Genomic DNA, 21,688 nt, shown 5'->3' with positions numbered 1-21,688 from the left:
GATCAATCAATCATTGAGTTTCCCAGGTGATCGATATCAATATGTCCATCACATTAAATGAAAGCACATGATTGCAAGAATGGTTAGAGCACCAGAGATGACCCATCTTCCTTCAAGAAGAAATCCCAGATGGGAGAGAGACCTAACTGGAGCAATGGGTGGAGAACTCTGGCATAGTATTTATGCTGACTATCATGGTGCTGCTAGCTGGCTGGCTGTGAGATGAAGAGAACAATTTTCTCCTATGGGTCACCCACTTTTGGTGGGTAGCAGTCCCCATTATCTTAAGTGACTCATATGTCTATTGCTCAATTCACCCAAGAACTTTGTCATCGAGTTTTGTCAATTAGGCCTTGATTTGACAGGTTTGTCCAGGAAACACATCTAGCCAAAAGTATAAGCCTGGAGCCTAGATACACTTTGATAAAGCATGATAAAACACTCATAATAAGTAGGTGCATATTGAATCAGGGAAGAGGAAGCCCCAGCAATTAAGCTCCAAAGCAGAAATAGAGATGAAAATAAACTAGGATCATGAAGACATTCCCCTTGTATCATCGACAACAGAGGAGCCAAGACATTGTCTAGCAATGTCATCAGGGGGCAGTCCAAGGCTGAGAAAACCTGGCTGTGAAGGCCTGGGAGGGAACTGGAAATAATCTGCCAAGGCTCTCATCATTCACTTGTGGGCACCAAAAAGAAACTGGTGATGACACACTAGTCTCCTTGAGTGGGGGTTTGGGAAAAAGATCTGTGCTGAGAATGAGAACAAACTCCTCAAAAGCCTCACTAGGGCAGGTCTGCCAGCTAAAGGTCTTCTGGTTGAGAATGTGGACAAGAACTACTCAAGAGCCCATTAGGGAATGTCTGTCTGCTGAAAGTCCACTAGAGTAGATTAAAAATACAATATTGAAAAGAGGTATTGAAAGTCTACCAGAAAGTAAGGTAGAATACAAAACAGGAAAATGCAAAATCTGAATCATCTCATTAAGACACTGTAGAAGGGAAAGGAAAATTTAAGGTAAAAGATTGCTATGTTCATGAATGAAAACCTTAAATAAAATACAAAATTTACATGAATCAAATCTAGGTTGCATCTTTCTAGTCAATGTTTTGATGTCAAGTACTAATATGCCATATACATACAGCTCCATCAAGAAATGAAGAAAAGTCGTGGTTATCGAAAAAATGGAGTATTTTCCGACTATGCACTAGAGGTTCATCTGACAATATTTAATTCTAAATCCTTTAACCATTGAGGCCTTCCTTCTAAGATTGTTTGTAGTATCTCAACCTCTTAAATCCTTTTCAAAAGTTGACCCTCTACATTAAGATGGACTGTAGTTGTAATAGCTGCTAGTATGTATACTGGCCAGTAATTAGCGAATTGAGGCCAGATTATGCAGTTAGCAATATTAAGAAAAGCTTTTTGCAATTCTGTGCTACCTGACATTCTATGAATGTATCGACTACAGAGCCACAACAATTTCAATCTAATCATTTACCAAGGCAATCAAGATTTCATTTCACAAATGTATGTTGAAATGTTAGCATATGTTTAAATAGAATCACCTGTTTCCGATTGGGAGGATGATTGAAGTGGCAATTCAAACCAAACGCACAGCTGCCTGTACGGTTATAAAATGCGCAGTCAGCAACACCTGGCCGCTCCGGATAAGGCCCTGAAAAGGCTTCCGACAAATTAGAAGAATCTCTTGCTTGCAACGGCATCTGCATTGCTTCTGCATCAAAAATACGGCCTTGTCAAAAAAAGCATTTCATAAGCAATGTAGAACATCTTTTAGCTTTCTGGTCCCTGATGATGGGTGGAGTGTCCACCCGAAACGTCAGACAGTCAGACAGGGTTAATCTAATACACAGTTTGCTTCTGGAAAATTTCTACAATGTAGAACATAAAAAATACATATAATTTGCGATTCTAAAAAACAAACAAGAAATTGCACCCCACAAATTGCGGTTTTTAGGGAAATGGGAAGAATCACTGTTTTTCCTTCAAAATCATGATATTTCCTCAAAATTGCACGAGGCACAAAAATCACCAAGCAGCAGCAGATCACTCATAAAGTGGCAAAATCCAATCCTTATGGGGTTGTTTGTCTTCAAGGCAGTTGGGAATTGAAAAGGAAGGATTTATCATCATCAACAGTAGATCATAGAGGAACCAAATAATCGTTGTCATCGCCATGAAATATTTTTTTCTTGATATGGGGATTTATTTCTATCTACCTACAGTTTTCAGACTCCAGGGATTTCATAAAATTCCACCCTCTAACTAGTTTTCTTTTCCAGATTTATGCAAGGGTTTTCACAGTGCTTGTTGCTTGCTTTTTACAATCTTTTTCTCATGGCTCATAGACAGATTTAAAGGTCTATTTTTCTTACAAGCCGTATGTGTTTTACGAGCATTCTTTGGTGTTCATTTTATTTTTTTCGTTTGCTTTTGTCTATGTTTGTAGTTCAAAGTTGAATAATGCGCTGCCAATATACCACAAAATTTTAGACCCAGTTTGGCAATATGGAATTTCACTCAGGCTACATGCCCCCTAAAGGTTCTACAACAACACTTCAACTAGGATAAAAATCCAATAATTAGGGTTTCAGGTGGTTGAAGGTATAATTCCAAGAAAGTGAGTTCAAGGGTCCCTATGCTTCAATCTAAATGTTAGGATATTCCAACACATAGGAAATAATTAAGTATAACTTGGTCTAGTGTATAGTTAGGTAAAGTGTGTTTCTTTAGTATGTACTTTTTGTAACTTACAATCTGACGGTCACGATATGTTCTAGACATGAAGTGATCTGATGGTTCATTCTCTACTCGGTATCACCAACACTTGATCCGTGGCTTAACACCCGATTGGTCCATGATCTCTATTTAAAGAGCATGGAGGGTCATTTGTTAGGTGACTGTTCATGAGAGAAGCTTACGTAAATTTTCTTTCTTTTACATTCATAAATTCCCTGAAGTGGCCGTGTTGGCTCAGGGCGTGGACTGTTTCCCTCTTTGAGGGTTTTAACCACGTCAAGAATACGGTGTACTAATCTGTGATCTGTTTGTGAGCGGTGTCCTTTGCTGTTCAATCTATGGAAGCTACCCTGTAAATTCCTACACTAAAGGCTTAGGTGGACCAAGAGAGACTCAGATAAGTTTCTAAACACGTACAATCACGAAATTCTACTTGGTTATCATAAACGAGGGTTTAAAAACTAGAAATTGCAGCAAACAATTAGTTTACAACATCAATAAGAAAAAGCCCTAGAATCTAGGATAAAGATAATAAATTACAGCAATTTTCCATGGTGGAAAACAAATATAACAGCACAATAAACTCTAGACCTCAGCTCTAATTTATGGCTAAAAAACGCATGTAAAATGATATTTTTTATTTTTCAAATAAATGCATACAAATTCTAACCCTAGGTCAGTGATATTGAAGGCAATAATGTTGAAAATTGCTGATTTTTCTATAATTATTAATTAAACCCTAATTTACCTTGGAACAAATAAAAGAAGAAAATATTTAGGGTTTTTTTAAGGATTTGCACAAGAGGTAAGACTAGTGTCTTCCTCAATCTAGAGTTATCGAGTCTAGAACTAAAATCTTTGGAAGAAAAGAGATGGATGTGGATTCAAGGAAATTGAGGGAGACAAACCTCTATCCTTCAACTCTTTAACCCTAGCACCCCTCTATCTTCTTTGGAGATTGAAAGGGAGGGAGCTAAACCTAAGTCACCTCAAGAGAAACTTGATGAAAATCTTGTGGAAGGAGATTTTGGAGCTACAAAACATCAACAAAACCTTGGCAAAAATTTCATTAAACCCTAATTCATCAACAAGAAAAAGATAGCAGAAGATAACTTACATTAACATAGCACATATCATCAAAGAATCACCAATAATCATCCAAGAGAGAGAACCATCCATGCAAAAACCTCCAAGAGAAATTCGCTATACTAATGCTCCATAATAGTGCACAAGAGGTAAATGACTAGTTACTAGTGCAAGATATCCAAGTGTGACAATGAACGAATGAGAGGAATTGACCTCCTATTTATACAAGACTAGTAGGTCAATTTCTTCTGATTTGGCCTTCAGAAACCTTGAAATACAAGTAATCCATGACACAAATGACTAGCTCATTAATCCAACCGCAAAAATAGCCAAAATTACATGATAACATGGAATTATACCTCAAAATAACCCAAACACATGAGCAAAACGTCCTCCAAGGGTGACATCATCCTCCAAAAGGTATGTATCTCCATGCAAAGTGTGATATGTGGGTCCAAAGGGTGCATCTCATCCCAAAAGTCATGTGTCCTCATCAAATGGATGCCTAATCATCAAGCAGGGCCATCCTCAACCCAAAGCCACCCATAAGGGTGCCCATGTCATCCCTTCAAGCATCAAGAAGAGGATGTCATAAGGCTAGAGAATTACATCATCATGGTGAACAATGTATCACCCCCTCCAAAGGCGTCCCATGTCATCATCATCATCATCAAATATACTCAAAAATAGGGCAACATCAACCAAGTAGGTGCAATGCCAACCTAGGGGTGTGACGTGTCCTATCATCTCTGGGGTACATCTGCTCTCAAGGTAAGGTCCTGGCTCTAAAGGACAACGTCCAAGGTCCTAGAGGTAGGTGAGGGTGTCATCAACTGTGTCAAGTCATCCCAAGGTCAATGCTCCCCAATAAGTTCCCAACATCCGCTATCAAAGTGCCCTGTGTCATCATCCAATGGGGTTGGATGTCCTCTCTAAAGTGTTAGAGAAGCATCACACAATCCCTCGAGAGATGGCGGTTGTACATGGGAGCAAATATCTAACACATATTCACAAAATCAAGTGAGATCAACATCATGGGTGCAAGAACCATAAGAGTATCAAAGTGGGCCATATTTAATGTTAAAGGCATCAAAGTACTTCACACAAGCATCATCTTCAAATGTCTTCCTAGGTTATGATTTATATAGAAGCTACCGTGCTTATGCATGGAAAGGTTATTACATGTCTTTATTATGTGCTTCCAACCCTAGTTCCTAGGCCAACCCTTTCTGAAGATAGGTGTTATGGATTGGGGTTTACTTCTTGAAATGGAGTCATAATCTTATGTTAGGTTATATCAAGCCATCCTCCATAATCACCTTTGTAGAGGACGCACCTAGAATTGCTTGAGTTACCTTCCTCGCTTTTGCTTTTCCAAGCCCCCCATATTTGCCTTCTTTTTTTCTTTAGATAGCTTGTTTAATAAGTGTCATTAATTATCATCTAATAATGAGATAATCCCCTCTTGTGATGAGAAGTTTATCGTTTCATCATGACTAAGATGTTCATAGAGAACTCATTTTACTTTGATAGGTGTGATATGTATGGATACTCTTGGGGATGAGTGGCTAAATAAGAGGGGGTGGAGCTCAAGCTATAATTTGGCTTTTTCTTTCTTTACATCCATTGAAATTCATTTCCATTTTAACAATGGCTCATGCTCTTTCTTTTCTTACAGTTGCATCAAACATGAGTATATACAACCCCTTCTTCTCACAGGACAAGGCTAACAATAAACCAGCACAAGAGATTGACAACAAGCAATCAAAAGATAGGGCAACGGAGTATGAGAATGTTGATAAATGTCAAGTATGGATATCATGGAATGTTATCATCATTAGAGCCTCCTATTTGTGCCCCTCCTAGATAATGAAAGTAAGGCCCTAAGGAAGGTCAAACTAGACTAGGGCAAGTGATAACCACCAAGGTGACACAATGGAACAAGTATACAACCAATACCAGTTTGTCATCTAATTCAACCGGTGATCCATACTAGAATTTCCCTTAAACATTAAATGAAATATGTGAATACAAGAATGGTTAATGTACCTCCCAATTGATGACAACCCCCATCGAATGAGAAAGCTAGATGAATGAATGCACTGACTAAAGAGTGGATGAGAGGCATTTGAGGGTGGCTATTTATGCATCATGATAAGAGTTGCTAGCTAGAAAACTACCTTATAGGAAAAAAATTTCTCGTAGGGTTACCTAAACATGTGAGCAAGTAGCAGTACCAATGGACATGAAAAATATATGGTGATCTGGGATTTGATTTATGACCAATGGACCATGAAGCTCCACTACCCCATCATGTAGTAGTGCTTGTCCTCGACATTTGTTTTGCTTGCTCATGATCTTGATTTCGATGGGGTTCCTTACACATCTTTAGAGGATGGTACCTAATTAGGAAGCTCGTGGGACAATTAATCACGAGAGGATATGCCATGAATAGAAGATATTAATGCCAAGTAAGCCATTAGAAATTAGAATCAAAAATGCATGTTTTAATTGAAATTTGAATTATGTTTTCTTTATTTCCTATTTTCTATTGTAATAAAATGTAATTTAAATCATTTTTTTCTTATTTCTTGTACACTTTAGATGGAGCAATTATAATACCACTTTTATGGAAATTTGTTGTTCAAGTGTTGATCCAAACTTGTAGCGCTTCAAGTTGCGAGCACAATTGGAAGCACAAGAAGTTCAACCTTAGCAATTATAATTATTATTATTATTGACCCTTTTAAATATCTATGGCCCTCAAGGCTCATTTAATTTATTATGACCCTCATCCAAGTTATCATTTCAATGTCTAAATGATATGGCCAATGTCCTAAATGATATGATAATGTCTCAATAGATTGTGAAGTACGAGATATCTATCACAAAGCAGGCACCTAAGTGGTAATGAGAGGAGCTATAGCAAAGCCCTACAACATCAAGTAGATGGGGCAAGGAGGAATGACCCACAACCATTATGAGAGAACGACCTTGACAATGAGGATAATGTGCCAATGTTAGCACCACCTTCTATACAATTTGATACATAAACACCCACAACTCACCATTTGAAGCATGACGCAAGACCTTGTAGTTGGAAACAAACCATTACCATTTCTCATAGATGGGGGAAGGGAATTTATAGCTAGCTACTAGATTTCTCATAGGAAATAACTCATGATGATGAGATACAATTATATATATCTAATGTCATTGTGTATTGGTTGTCTAATATTGAGTCCTTGATTAGACATCTATCAAGATTTGGTATTGAATTTCATGTATCATTTGTCATCCATTATATTAGATATATCAATGTTTTTTTCCATATTATGTGCCCATAAGCTTATTTGATGTTGTTTTTGGCTTATATCTTTTAACAAACTAGAAAAATAAATGAATTTATTGTGTTTTTTTAATGCTTCTCACACATTGTTGAATGAAGAAAACTCAAGATAGAATGGTGCCTTATGGGAGAGCTAGGGGAAGATCTGGAGTCTCCGTCGTGCTATGCTCAGAAAGAAGTAACACACCTCTGGTATCCAAGGGACCTTAACTACCTCCTAGTAAGAGATTTGTTTTGGCAATGTCTCTGAGGTCTTTGGGTAAGGGTAATGGTCGCTCAAGTCCACACCAATCTGGAGTCTGAGCCAATGCTACTATTAGTCTATCTCCTGATGCCCCTAGTTGATGGGAGCAATGTAAAGAAGGACATAATTTGCGAAACAAGATCTGGTCCATGAGGAGGCTAGAGAATGTGGGAACAAAGTCTAATGGCCACCTGTATGTAAAGGGCTAAACATCTCTAATCAGAGTATAGGAAGAAACTAGATAGGGTCTAGATCCCCCTTAACAAGCAATGAAATCTCCCACAAATCCCATAATAAATGGGGAAACAAAATATGAAATGCTCCACAATCTCAATCTCTTGGAGATGGCACAACTAGTAAATCTTGTCTGATCGATCATCTGGTGGTCAATCTCGATCTACATTCCATGAGAGCCAAGTTTGAACTATCTTAATGGGATTCGAAGGGCATGCATCCAATGGCAAAATGTGTAATGGGGCCGAATAATGAGTCCATCCCTTATCATCATGAAGTGCTCAACATAAAAATCCATCTTTGGACATAACACACCCAGAGGGTTTGTTCAAGTGACCTGAACATATTTCTTGTAGATATCCTCTCAAATGATTTTATTTATCTCCTGTTTGGTTCATAAGAGATGGTCAAGCAAACACAGGGAGTATCTGAATGGAGGAAGCTAGTCTATTATAATACCAACTAAAGCAAAGAGATCTAAGACTTTGGTGTACAAACATCGATATCAAGCCAAAGGAATAGTCACTGCAATGGACTCAATGAATGACAGACCAAGTATGGATATCAATCATGCCTCTTCACTATATCCACGAAGTTGCGAACACATTGTAGAAGAGTAACAAGACCAAACACTAACTCAAGGAGGACGGGCTAAGCTCCAAACACTACGTGAATGATGCTTGAGGAATTGTATGCTTGCACTGGATTTCTAGTGAACTAGGTCCCCAATCCTCATAACCATATAGAATTGTGGATCGGACAAGAGTTTCCATGAGTGACATCTTGGCAGATGTGCCTTGAAAATGATTCCAGAAACATTGTCTCTCAAGAAGGGCCAATGATCCAGGGTCTTGTGAATAGTACCTATTACCCGGTATCTCAACAAGGGTACATAAAAACTTTTGCAACATTTATCATTACCATTGTAAGCCCAATGTCACATGTTAAAGCATTTTAACAACCATGTGAGGTTTTGGTTTAGCTATCCTAGGCATGTGTCTTGTTCTGGACTCTATATCTTGTTGTCTTGGTCGGACCATGGCTAGTCCCTTGTAGTTCACTTAAGTGTCTCTCTGTAGAATTCTCGTGAAATTCTGTCACTGCTTGAATGACAAATCTGAAAACAATTTCGTTGCACCAAGACACAAAATTTCCCTACTTAAATTTGCAGCAGGATAGAACCAGAAAGAAGGAAGCAGTCACACACAATAAAATAGTAATTTTTCTAGGGAACCCAACTAGGAAAACCCTCTGCTTCGTTGTAGAATTTTATTGACAGAAATTGGACAAATCAATTTCTTTACAAGGCAATATGTTTCAATAGAGAATAGACTTATCTCACTGCTTGGACTATGCTTGAAACCTCCCTGCAAGAAACTCGACCCACCTCCTAAATCCTTGCGTTGTCCAGACCCTATTTCCTTGCATTGGAAATCTCCTATTTCATAGCGCAATAGTGGCTCCTATTCGCTAGGAATTTCCCGTAATTCGTAGCGCACTTCCACAAGGAATTGTCTCAAATCTGTGTATAGGCTACTCCTTGATACGCTCTTCCCACAACAAGCTCTCACACAAAACTCGTGCTCAACAATAATGATTACAAAGGTGCCTTTGTCCACCTTTTATGCAATTTGATCATGCTAAAACTGGTAAGTGTAAATTTAGAACTCGAACTTGTGATTGATTTGTAACTGATTCAAACTGACTCTTCTAACTCGTCCTTCCTCAATTTGAAACTAAAGCTCTCTAACTCGTCCACTTCCAAACTTGAACTAGCACTTGGAGATCGACTCAACTGCCTCTCCGACTTTGCGCATGAGTCAAACTGTCACCATAAACTCGTCCTATCTGCTCGAACTCATGCATGCTAAAGGAAGGACTGCTTGCACAAGTCAAGAAGACCTTTCTCGCTAATATTTTCAACACTCCCTCTTAGCGAGGAAGGGATTTTGTACAACTCCCAACTTATCTCTGAAATGGACAAAACTGCTTCTTGCCAATGCCTTGGTCAAGATATCTGCTATATACTCCTCAGTTGGAATGTACAGTAGTTTTGCGCGATGATTTGAGATGATGATACCTGATCGCGATATGCTTTGCGGGATCATGAAACACTAGGTTCTTAGAGAGTTTGACGTAACTTTGATTATCACAGTGTGTCACAGTAGGCTCCATCCTCTCTTTGAAAAGTCCCACAAGCAACTTCCTCATCCAAATAGCCTTACGCACTGCCAAACTAGCAGCCATGTACTCGAACTCTGTTGAACTGAGTACAACTAATCTTTGCTTCCTGTTGTACCCAGTGTTAATGGAAACGGCCGGTCCGACCGGTTTAGGGGCAAAATTGGTCCAAACCAGTGAATTGAACCGGAAAAGACCAGTTCAATACCGAACCAATCTGGACCGATTCAGAGACTGATTCCACCGGTTCACAAGGCCCACAGGCGGGGGGGCTAGGCATTAAAAAAAAAAAAAAAACTTTTTTTTTAGTTTCTAACGCTACTCTAGCACCCCCTAAAGCTGTTTAAACACCCCCTTCCCCTCTATTTCACTCACACTATTCATTCGATTCTCTTGCAATTCTTGAGCTAAGTTTGATGAGGAGAATTCAGAGAGTATTTTACATGGTTGTTCTAATGGAGAATTTTTGCAGATTTGAAGAGTTGATTGGAGTCTTAGAGAGTTGTTGGAGAGTGTGTTTGAGCGTATACACACTAAGAAGAGGAACCATTTGGAGCAAAAGTGGTTAAATGATACAATTTTTGTTCATTACAACCTTAGGTTGAGGCGAAACCAATTTCTGAATAAAACCCCTAAATCAAGCAACATTGTCTTGGGTGACTTTGATCCAACATCAGAATGGGTTGTGGAGAGTCAAGCACCAACATTTAACAATGAAGACCTTTCTTGGTTGGACTTGGACCCACTTCCACAAGATGCAAAGGCAGATATATCAGAAGCCCCAGTAACAGCTTTAGGGCCAGGGGAATCAAGCCATAATCCCATTGCAGACTTGGATGCTACTCATTCTTCAAATGAGGATGAGAGGAGGATGATCAGGAAACGAATGATGATTGATCATTTGATCATTGATTTGTCGTCGTTGTAGCTTGTAGTTTTGTAGGTTGTAGTATAATATTGTGATCTATCATGTTATTTTGGACTATAAAGGCCTTTTAGAGCCTGCTTCTTGATGTTTGTAACATTTTTGGTTCAACAATGTTTTGCACTAAGTGCTATTTTGGTTATATGCACTATTACTTGCTATATAAATGATAACTTTTGCATATTTGTGTATAATGGTTTGGATTCATATGGATACACATGAATTTATCTGTTTTTTCTTAAAAATACTAAGTTGCAAGAAACGTGGGCAGAGGGTCTGTTTCCGTACAGAAACGAAACGAAAACAGGGAAACCTGTATGGTACGGCCCTGAAACTCATTTCCAGCCGTACTGGCCCGTTTCTCAAGGAGGAAACATGGCCAGTATGGTCAGAAACGAGTTTCCAGGCCGTACGGTGGAGTTTCCCCACGCAGATTGACTTTTTCTTATTTATTTTTTTATTATTTTGTTTTCTATTTTTTAATTGGATGACTAAACTGGCTTCTAGTTGCTTCTAGATGCCACTCTCAAGTTATAAAAGTGACCTTCGCCTCATTCTCTCATCACACAATTGAGCAAGTCGTTTCATTTGGAGACTAGCGATTTTAGCAAAGGAGAAGAGAGGAAGAGAGCAATGGTTTCAGCTACGGTGTTTTCAACAGTGAGCAAAGGAAATTTCAGCAGCAAGAGAAAGAGATTTTAGCAACAAATTTGGAGTGCAGAGTTTCCGACTACAGCATTCTTGGTTTTTTGGCTCACCTACAGCCATATTTCTCGTCTTTTCTCGCATTTTGGGGTAGCTTCAGCTACAGAAAATTAATTTGGGTAAGCAACATTCATTTTCTTAGTTTTTTCCTACTATTTCTTCAATTTTTCAAGGGTTTATGCTGCCAAAAATATGAAAAACGTTTTTTATTTACAGATTTGTTTTTTTAATTTATTTTTGCAGCAATGGCTTCCAACCAAAGTGCAGCTGCAAGTTCAAGCCCTAGGGCCAACCCAAGGGCTGAATATTATCCTCTTTGGAGGCATGTTCAGAAGCTTCAAAAATGTGGAGGTGGTGGCTCATGGGAATGGCGATGTAATCTTTGCAATAATTCATACAAGGGCTCCTACCCAAGAGTGAAGACACATCTTTTGCATGGAGGAGGACAGGGAGTTATGGGTTGCACAAAAACAACAGATCCATTGGCAAGGAGGGCATATCAAAGAGAGCAAGATGAGGCAGATGTTATTAAAAGAAGGCATGATGAGCTTACTCAAGCTACTCCTCAAGCTCCATCTAACCTTGAGCCAAGGATTGTAGTTGAAGCAAGAAAGAGGAGAGTCGGTGCCACTCAACAACATGAACAACCAGCACCCAAAAATACCAGAGGGGCATCCCCTTCAATTCAGGGTAGCAGAATTGCTACATTGGTGATTGTGCAAGCGAGAGAAGAAACTGATTCCAGAGTGGCTAGGTGCATTTATGCATGTGGTATCCCATTCAATGTTGTTCGCTCTCCTTACTGGCAAGATATGATAAGGGCAATTAACAAAGCTCCTCAAGGGTACAAGGAGCCCAACTATGAGAAAGTCAGAACTCAGCTTCTCAAAAATGAGGAGCTTGAGGAGGACATTTTATCCCCAATTCGTTCTTCCTGGAGTAGCTCTGGGGTTACCATAGTCTCAAATGGATGGACAGATACAAGGCACAAACCATTGATAAATATCATTGCCACTTCCCCCAAAGGAGCAATGTTTATCAAGGCAGAAGACTGCTCAGGAGAGGTAAAAGATGCACAGTTCATTGCTGACGTTATTATAAAAGCTATTGAACAAATAGGACCTAACAAGGTGGTGCAAGTTATCATGGATAATGCACCAGTGTGCAAAGCTGCAGGTTTAATTATTGAGGGGAGATATGACCACATCTTTTGGACGCCATGCATTGTCCATAATTTGCATCTGATCATAGAGGAGATCGACAAAAAAGTTTCCTGGATAAAGGAAATCACAGGGGAAGCAAGGGAGATTGTCAAATTCATCACCAACCACCACCAATCTCAGGCCATATTTCGAGAGTACTCCAAACTGGACTTGTTAAAAGTTGTTGAGACAAGATATGCCTCAAACTTCCTGATGTTGGGCCACCTTGTTGAGGTTAGGCATGCATTAGTTTCTATGGTGGTGAGACAACTTTGGATTGAGTAGAGACAAGCAGATTCAGAGCGGGGATATATGGTGCGTAGATTGTGCCTTGATGAGGATTGGTGGAGCAAGGTAGATTTCTTGCTAAAGTCCACAACCTCTACATTTGAGTTTCTTTGGAGCGTTGACACTGACCAACCTTTCTTAGGAGAGATATATGATGGCATGGATTCCATGGTTGAGAAAACTATGCAAATCATTTCGCAAGAGTCTCCACAATTTTTGTTTGTTGATGATCATTTTCCTGGTTTACTCAAGAAAATCATTATTGATAGGTGGAACAATTTCAACACTCCATTGCACACTTTAGCACATGCCTTGAACCCCAAATTTTATGGTGAGGAGCTTATTGCTCAAAGCAATGGGAAGAGGAAGGCACCCCATAAGGATAGAGAGGTGGCTAATGGGGTGAAAAAAGCCCTTATGAGAATGTTTCCTTCTGTTAATTTTTGGTATGTTCTATGCTAGAGCAATTTATTTAAATTTTCACAATTGGCAATCACATCAGCATTATGATAAACTGCAGATAGAACATAAATATAAAACGCAGAAGACAAGCCAAGACAAGAGGACACAAGATATGGCGCAAGCCAGGGACAAACCCCACAATGTGTGGGGAAACCCTTTGATCAAATCTTCTTTTATCTTCAAAGTTCAGCAGAGAGAGAGAGATAGAGTACAATGATTTTAAGTCAATACTTGACTTGCCAAATAGGAGATCAGACATCAGAGATCTTCACCTTGAAGATGACACAATGAGGTTGCAGATCTGATCCCAAGGACTGAAGATATGTAGCAGATGAACAGCTCAGTCAGTTACCCATATTACTTAAGCTTTCCTTCCATGAGACTCTCCTTCCTTTGCTGCTTCACTGATCATGTCAAGGCTGCTAATCTGGTACCTTTCATAAGGACTGGTGCATGGCAGACCTGGTCATTTGTTAGGGCACCCTCTGAGAGCCACAACACCTTAACCATGCCCCACAGTTCACCTGATTACTGCAGCTAGCTTTCATACAATCCTCCAATGATACGCTGCCTTATAGGGCTGCTTACCTTCTGAACGCAGCTACTAGATAAAGGCCTCCAACTGCTGGCTATGGCCTGCGGCCTAGCCCAGCAGTGGACAGTTGGACTGCAACTACGTTCCTTCAAACAGTGATTCAAACAGCCCTTACATAGCAACCTCAATCTCCTCTTTATAACGGATTCTCCTTCCCTTTAAATCGAGCTTAGGAGCAATACTAACATGCTCAAACAGCCTTGCTGTCACCTACAGCAATGTGACATTATCATTGATCCTTCGTGCTGTAATATAGTTACCTTGCTGCGTTTTAGATTCACTTTCCTGCTGCGTCTAAGGGTCCTTTCATACTGTGATAAGGTCTCCTTTAACTACAGCCTTCCTCCTTTATTTGCTGCTGATTATGACCTCCTTTAGGACTGTGACTAGGGCAGCACTAGGGGCTTATTCATGCTGCACATAAGTCTCCTCTTATCTGCATTTAGATCTTCTTATAAGCCTGCGGCTAGGGCATCATCTGCACTGCGGCTAGGGCACAACTGAACTGTGGCTAGGGCATCAGCTACTGCGGCTAGGGCATCAACAAATGTATATTTTAGGTGTCCCTCCTTCTCCAAAAACCCAAGACGTGGAGAGGAGGAGAACACACCAAGAATATGTGTTAAAATGACTTCAAATCCTCACCAATTTATACTAGAACGTAGATGATGAATAGACACGTCTATTGGGCTTCTGAGCCTACTCAAGTTGCTGGTCGGCTTGGTAATAATTATATAAACAAAATAAATTCATATCTCCATAAATACTTATCGGAATCGGATGATCTTTGGATCAATCCTACACCTCTCGACGAGAGGGATCCAATAAAAATATCAGCTGTCATAAATAAGCTGATCCACATGGAGTTTGGCCCTAGTTGCCAATTTAACACTCCCTCTCAACTAGGGAGAACTCCATCCAGTGATCCATAAGTCCAACTGTACAATCTCGGCCATCAGTGCCCTGCACTGCTCTGCCCAACTCTGCTCAGCTCTGCTGGCTCTGCTAACTCTGCTTTGCTCAGCTCTGCTGGCTCTGCTCTGCTCAGCTCTGCTGGCTCTGCTGGCTCTGCTCTGCTGGCTCTGCTAGCTCTGCTCTGCTTAGCTCTGCTGAACTATGAAGAAGAAGAATTGATCGAGAATGTCTCATACCATTCTCCACTGACCCGAAGTCAGTCTCAGAGTGCGTACCACTAGTCCCAAACTAGTCTCAGCCGACCCGAAGTCAGCTTCATAGTAAGTACCACTCCTACCACTGGTCCCAGACTAGTATCGCAGTCTCAGAGAGTGTACCACTGGTCCCAGACCAGTTTCAACCGACCCGAAGTCAATGTCATAGTATGTACCACTCTCACTGGTCCCAGATCAGTACTGCACTGACACAAAGTCAGTCTCGGAGTATGTACCACTGGTCCCAGACCAGTCACAGCTGTCCCGAAGTCAGCGTCATAGTATGTACAACTCCTACCACTGGTCCCAGACCAGTATCATTGATCCCAGGTCAATGGAGGTCATCCTAGCATAGGGAGTACGGTAGATACAACGATGCGTCCATCGGTACTACTATGGTCCCTAACTTCATTTCCCTGCTCATTGATCAGATGAGAGGTACTTCCCATGAGTCCCAGACTGCATGGGTAGGATGCCTCGACAGGAGAACTTAATCAATCCTGTCCTAACAGGAGAACACATCAATCCTGCTACAACCGCCATGGAGAACATATCAATCCAGGCCTCACAGGAGAACTAATCATCCTGCCACAATCGCCATGGAGAACACATCAATCCAGGCCTCACAGGAGAACTAATCAATCCTGCTACACAGGAGAGCGAATCATCCTGTTCCACAAGAGAGCGAATCATCTTGTCCCACAAGAGAGCGAATCATCTTGTTCCAGTGCACACCACCAGGGGAGGGTGAGTCACCCTGTGGTCATATGTTGCTCCAGTAGATTCTGTAAGCCCCCCAGAGCTCCCAGAGCTCAATGTAAACAACATGTAGGACCCTTCTTCAAAGGTCTCTCAACGACTCCAAGTCGTTCAGGAAAATCACAAATTTGATCTTTCCTAGGGGCTCTGTCCTGTGCATCATCCTAATGCGATGGAGCCTCCTTGCTCATCGACTTACCATGATGTCTATCTGCTGGAGCAATCGACGAATACGGGATTCCTCAATAATCGAATCCCACCTCTGGTTGTCACAGAGAATCACAGTGGTACTCATCATGTGAACAAACAACTCACTGAAGAGCTTCAGCAACCAGACTGCCTCACAGAAGGCCATACTAGCAGCAATGTATTCTGCCTTGGTGGTGCTCACAGTCACCGACGTCTGCTTCCTGCTCATCCAGGGTATCGAGGCAGATTCCAAAGAGAAAGAGCACTTAAAAGTGCTTTAGTGATCCTCCACACTGCCTGCCCATTCAGCATTCGAATAATAATGCAATTTCATCTTTTCGGCAGTGTATCTCAATCCATGAGAGATTGTGCCCTGAAGATACCTCAGAAGATTCTTGGCACCAATCCAGTGAGGCTCAACCAAATATGAGCTCACCATGCTAACTGCAACACAGATGTCCGGACAGAGGTTCTCCAAGAACATCAACGCGAATGAGTTTATAAAACTCAAAGGCATTTCCCAAATCAGGTCCGACATCACTACCATATAACTTCTGAAAGTTAAGACCCTTGAGGTAGTCACAGGCTTGCAGCTTATCTTTTCACATTCAGAATCCTACTCCCTCTATCTCCTATAAATGAGAGGGTCTGCACCTGTCAGACATAGGTGCCGGTATGAGAGGTTTATCATCCACAACCTTCGAGTAATGGTTTGGATCAGTTTCACTCCTGGTGAGTCTCAGCTGCATTAGACAGCTATCAATCCTCTCATACTATGCCCGAGGTGTTTTGCTTCAAGCCATAGAGAGCTTTCTTCCACCTGTATACATGAGATTCCCGATCATGAGTCTTAAACTCCTCGGGTTGTTCCAAGCCTGTGGACCTGCTGCATGAAGGGAATGGTCCCCTTATAATATTTTCCTTCGGTACATTTCAGACATGTACCTACATGCTCCTCTTTGAATTCAAGCATCCGAGTCACCATCTGACTCACAGACCTCCAGTGCTGAGTCAACGGACATGGTCCCCAGTGGACTTCCAACAACTTGATACAACCCAGAACTCAAAACATCTTAACAAGATATATTTTCAAACACGTACCTTTCCATTGATAAGTGCCATCTTGTAACCTTTGATTTCCATTTCCGAGATGGTCATCGGGTTCTTCTTGCGATCAGGTACATAAAAGAGATTCAGGGGTTTCTTGCTTTCGTGGAGGAGTCGACCACTTCCTTGATGACCTGCATTACCAGTCATTCCTTTGATTATTGAAGATGTCCCAGGAATGATTGTTATCTTCATCAAGAGATGTGTCCCTGCCATTCGGACACTCCTTCGCATAACCGCCGAACTTATTTCAACAAGGCATCTGCCTTTCCTTTCACCCTTAGAACCGAACTTCCCAATGAAGGGATCATTAGATGGGCCATCAGAAACTTCTGTTGCGTCATTCTGATAACATTCTCTGCTTTGACTTCACCCTAGGTGAATTATGGGGAACCCATTGATCCTTCTGTCTTGTCCCAACTGCCTTTGGTGATTGCTCTTTCACTCTTGCTTGGGCATTGTCTTCACCTCAGCTCTGATACCATGTTAATTTTTGGTATGTTCTATGCTAGAGCAATTTATTTAAATTTTCACAATTGGCAATCACATCAGCATTATGATAAACTGCAGATAGAACATAAATATAAAACGCAGAAGACAAGCCAAGACAAGAGGACACAAGATATGGCGCAAGCCAGGGACAAACCCCACAATGTGTGGGGAAACCCTTTGATCAAATCTTCTTTTATCTTCAAAGTTCAGCAGAGAGAGAGAGATAGAGTACAATGATTTTAAGTCAATACTTGACTTGCCAAATAGGAGATCAGACATCAGAGATCTTCACCTTGAAGATGACACAATGAGGTTGCAGATCTGATCCCAAGGACTGAAGATATGTAGCAGATGAACAGCTCAGTCAGTTACCCATATTACTGAAGCTTTCCTTCCATGAGACTCTCCTTCCTTTGCTGCTTCACTGATCATGTCAAGGCTGCTAATCTGGTACCTTTCATAAGGACTGGTGCATGGCAGACCTGGTCATTTGTTAGGGCACCCTCTGAGAGCCACAACACCTTAACCATGCCCCACAGTTCACCTGATTACTGCAGCTAGCTTTCATACAATCCTTCAATGATACGCTGCCTTATAGGGTTGCTTACCTTCTGAACGCAGCTACTAGATAAAGGCCTCCAACTGCTGGCTATGGCCTGCGGCCTAGCCCAGCAGTGGACAGTTGGACTGCAACTACGTTCCTTCAAACAGTGATTCAAACAGCCCTTACATAGCAGCCTCAATCTCCTCTTTATAACGGATTCTCCTTCCCTTTAAATCGAGCTTAGGAGCAATACTAACATGCTCAAACAGCCTTGCTGTCACCTACAGCAATGTGACATTATCATTGATCCTTCATGCTGTAATATAGTTACCTTGCTGCGTTTTAGATTCACTTTCCTGCTGCGTCTAAGGGTCCTTTCATACTGTGATAAGGTCTCCTTTAACTACAGCCTTCCTCCTTTATTTGCTGCTGATTATGACCTCCTTTAGGACTGTGACTAGGGCAGCACTAGGGGCTTATTCATGCTGCACATAAGTCTCCTCTTATCTGCATTTAGATCTTCTTATAAGCCTGCGGCTAGGGCATCATCTGCACTGCGGCTAGGGCATCATCTGCACTGCGGCTAGGGCACAACTGAACTGTGGCTAGGGCATCAGCTACTGCGGCTAGGGCATCAGCAAATGTATATTTTAGGTGTCCCTCCTTCTCCAAAAACCCAAGACGTGGAGAGGAGGAGAACACACCAAGAATGTGTGTTAAAATGACTTCAAATCCTCACCAATTTATACTAGAACGTAGATGATGAATAGACACGTCTATTGGGCTTCTGAGCCTACTCAAGTTGTTGGTCGGCTTGGTAATAATTATATAAACAAAATAAATTCATATCTCCATAAATACTTATCGGAATCGGATGATCTTTGGATCAATCCTACACCTCTCGACGAGAGGGATCCAATAAAAATATCAGCTGTCATAAATAAGCTGATCCACATGGAGTTTGGCCCTAGTTGCCAATTTAACACCTTCTCATCTACACAAGGAGGTAAAGGAAGAATTTGCCAATTTTGCTACAGGAATAGATGATTATGCAGATATATCAACCTTGGAGGAGAGAGGCACCATGAATCTAGTTAGGTGGTGGATTTGTCATGGAGCAAATGGTGTGCATTTGCAAAACCTTGCCATTCGTATTCTTTCACAAGTGGCAAGCTCTTCATCGGCAAAAAGGAATTGGAGCACTTACGGTTTTATTCATTCTGTGAAGTGCAATAGGTTGGCCTCACAGAAGGCAGAGGATCTTGTTTATGTGCACTCCAACCTTTGCCTTGCATCTCGTAGGGGTCCAGAATACAACAGTGGTCCTTCTAAAGAATGGGATGTGGATGCAGAAAGTCTTGATTTGGATCTCTCTCTTGCTGCCCTGAATATTGAGGTCCAGCCTGGAAGTGGAATTGGCCCATCATCTTCTTCAGCACCACCATCCACTGTTGAGCATTGTTCTGCTTCTATTTTTTGTGGATTATGATGATTAGTCTTTTGTCTCTATAGTTCTTGCAGCCTTATAGTCTTTATTGTACTTGCAGCCTCATATATTACTATATAATAAACGTTGATTTTGAGATTTGGATATATAATAAAGGTTGCTTTTGGATATTCCGATATTTTTATTTTCATTATGTGATCATTCATGAGTAAATGTGATGTAAATTTAATCATAATGTTTAAATGTAATAAATTATAATGTATCATGTATGCTTTATGATTGCACATATATATATATATATATATATATATATCGCGTTTCTCTGTTTCCAAAATTTGGGGAGGTCACATTTCGTACCCGTGCACATTTCCCCGTTTCGTGCAACTTAGTTAAAATATGAACATTTTGTGTTTTTGGTAAACCGATTTTTTCCAACCTTTTTCCGATTCCCGGTCCACGAGGCTTTTCGGTTCAATGATCGGTTCGATTCTAATAACATTGGTTGTACCAAGAAACACTGTTGACCCAATGCTAAAGATTCCACCTGAAGTACTCTTCCAATTTGTGGAGCACCCTGCCCAATCTGCATCTATGAAGCCCTCAAGACTCACTCCATCAACCTGCCTGTACCACAATCCATAATCCATTGTGCATCTGAGATACCTCAAAACCAGTGTTGCACCACTCGCGATTTTATCGTAAAATTGTGGTTTTTTAAAACCGGCGATATTATCGCCCGATAAATACAAACCAACAAAACAAAGGGAACCAACCAACAAACAACAACAACCAAAAAAAAATTAATAATAATAATAATGAGGAGGAGGTGACACAACCTACCCAAGCTACCCCTGTCACCAGTAGAGGATGTGGTCTACCTCCTGTAGCTCCTAGTTCTTCAGCTTCTAGAGCACAACAGAGTCCAATGCCAACTCCACCGACATCTACATCTAGAGGGGCAGAGGAAATCAGTAGTATTAGACTTTAGTTATTTGGTTCATTTCATTGTATATGAAATTATGACTCATGATATGAGATACATTATTATATTTTTTGTTGATATTTTGAGACTGACTTGGGACTCAGGAGTCAAGCTTACTATTCAGGACATGATTCACTATTATGTGACACTGTGATGTAACACTAGAAATGATATTACACATCTTATATATTAGTTCTTTTATCATATTTATGTGTCAATGTATTTATTTTATGTTGTAGATGCTTTAGATATTAAAAAAATTGAAAAAAGATTAATATTTTTGTATATTATGATTTTTTCCCAATTTTTACCGATTTTTCCCTGATTTTTACGATTTTTTCTGATTTTTTCCCCTCGCCGATAATATCCCGATAACGATTAATGCAACATTGCTCAAAAAATGCTTTATAGCAACCCAGTGAACTCTACTCGGTTCCATCATGAACTAACTCAGTTGGTTGACTTCAAAACAAATATCAAGTCGTGTGTTGACCAGATACATGAACGACCCAATGAACTACCTGTATACTGTAGCATCTACTCATTCTGCTCTGCTAGCATCCACCTTCCTCCAGTTTGCAACTAGAGGAGTGGCCATGGGCCTGCAATCCTACATACAAAATCTCCAGAGAAATCTTTGTAGTGTACTTCCCTTGTCCGACAAGGATCTCACCATCACCCCGCCAAACCTCCAATCCAAGGAAATAGTGCATATGCCCCATATCCTTCATCTCAAACTCCCTTGCCAGGTCCTCCTTGCAATCCTAGATCAAGTTGTCTGCTCCAGTCAATATAAGGTCATCAACACAGAGCACTAGAATGAGTGGAAGCCCTCCAACCATGATATAGTACAGGTTGGCATTCGCCTCACTCTTAGTGAAGCCCAATCCTAGAAGGCAGTTGTCAATACAAGTGTACAATGCTCTCGGAGTTGCTTGAGCCCATAACGAGCTCTCTTCAA

General features: G+C 40.7%; 1 protein-coding gene across 2 annotated transcripts in view; it reads right to left on the bottom strand.

The window, feature by feature from the left end:
- The window catches only part of LOC149266226 (zinc finger CCCH domain-containing protein 8-like), a 149,290-nt gene that overhangs the window by 84,994 nt on the left and 42,608 nt on the right, over positions 1 to 21,688 (bottom strand). Inside the window, exon 2 of one of the 2 annotated variants that reach the window (XM_089430174.1) lies at positions 1,573 to 1,682. In XM_089430174.1, coding sequence (XP_089286300.1) covers positions 1,573 to 1,682 — 110 coding nt within the window. Of the gene's footprint in view, positions 1 to 1,572; positions 1,743 to 21,688 lie in introns of both variants that reach the window. The other variant, XM_089430171.1, reaches the window with a different exon arrangement.

The sequence above is a fragment of the Pinus tabuliformis genome, chromosome 6 (genome assembly GCF_031772625.1).
Source record: "Pinus tabuliformis cultivar Carrire ecotype Pingquan chromosome 6, CPIR1, whole genome shotgun sequence".
NCBI lineage: Eukaryota > Viridiplantae > Streptophyta > Pinopsida > Pinales > Pinaceae > Pinus > Pinus tabuliformis.
This window is presented reverse-complemented; position numbering and strand designations above follow the sequence as displayed.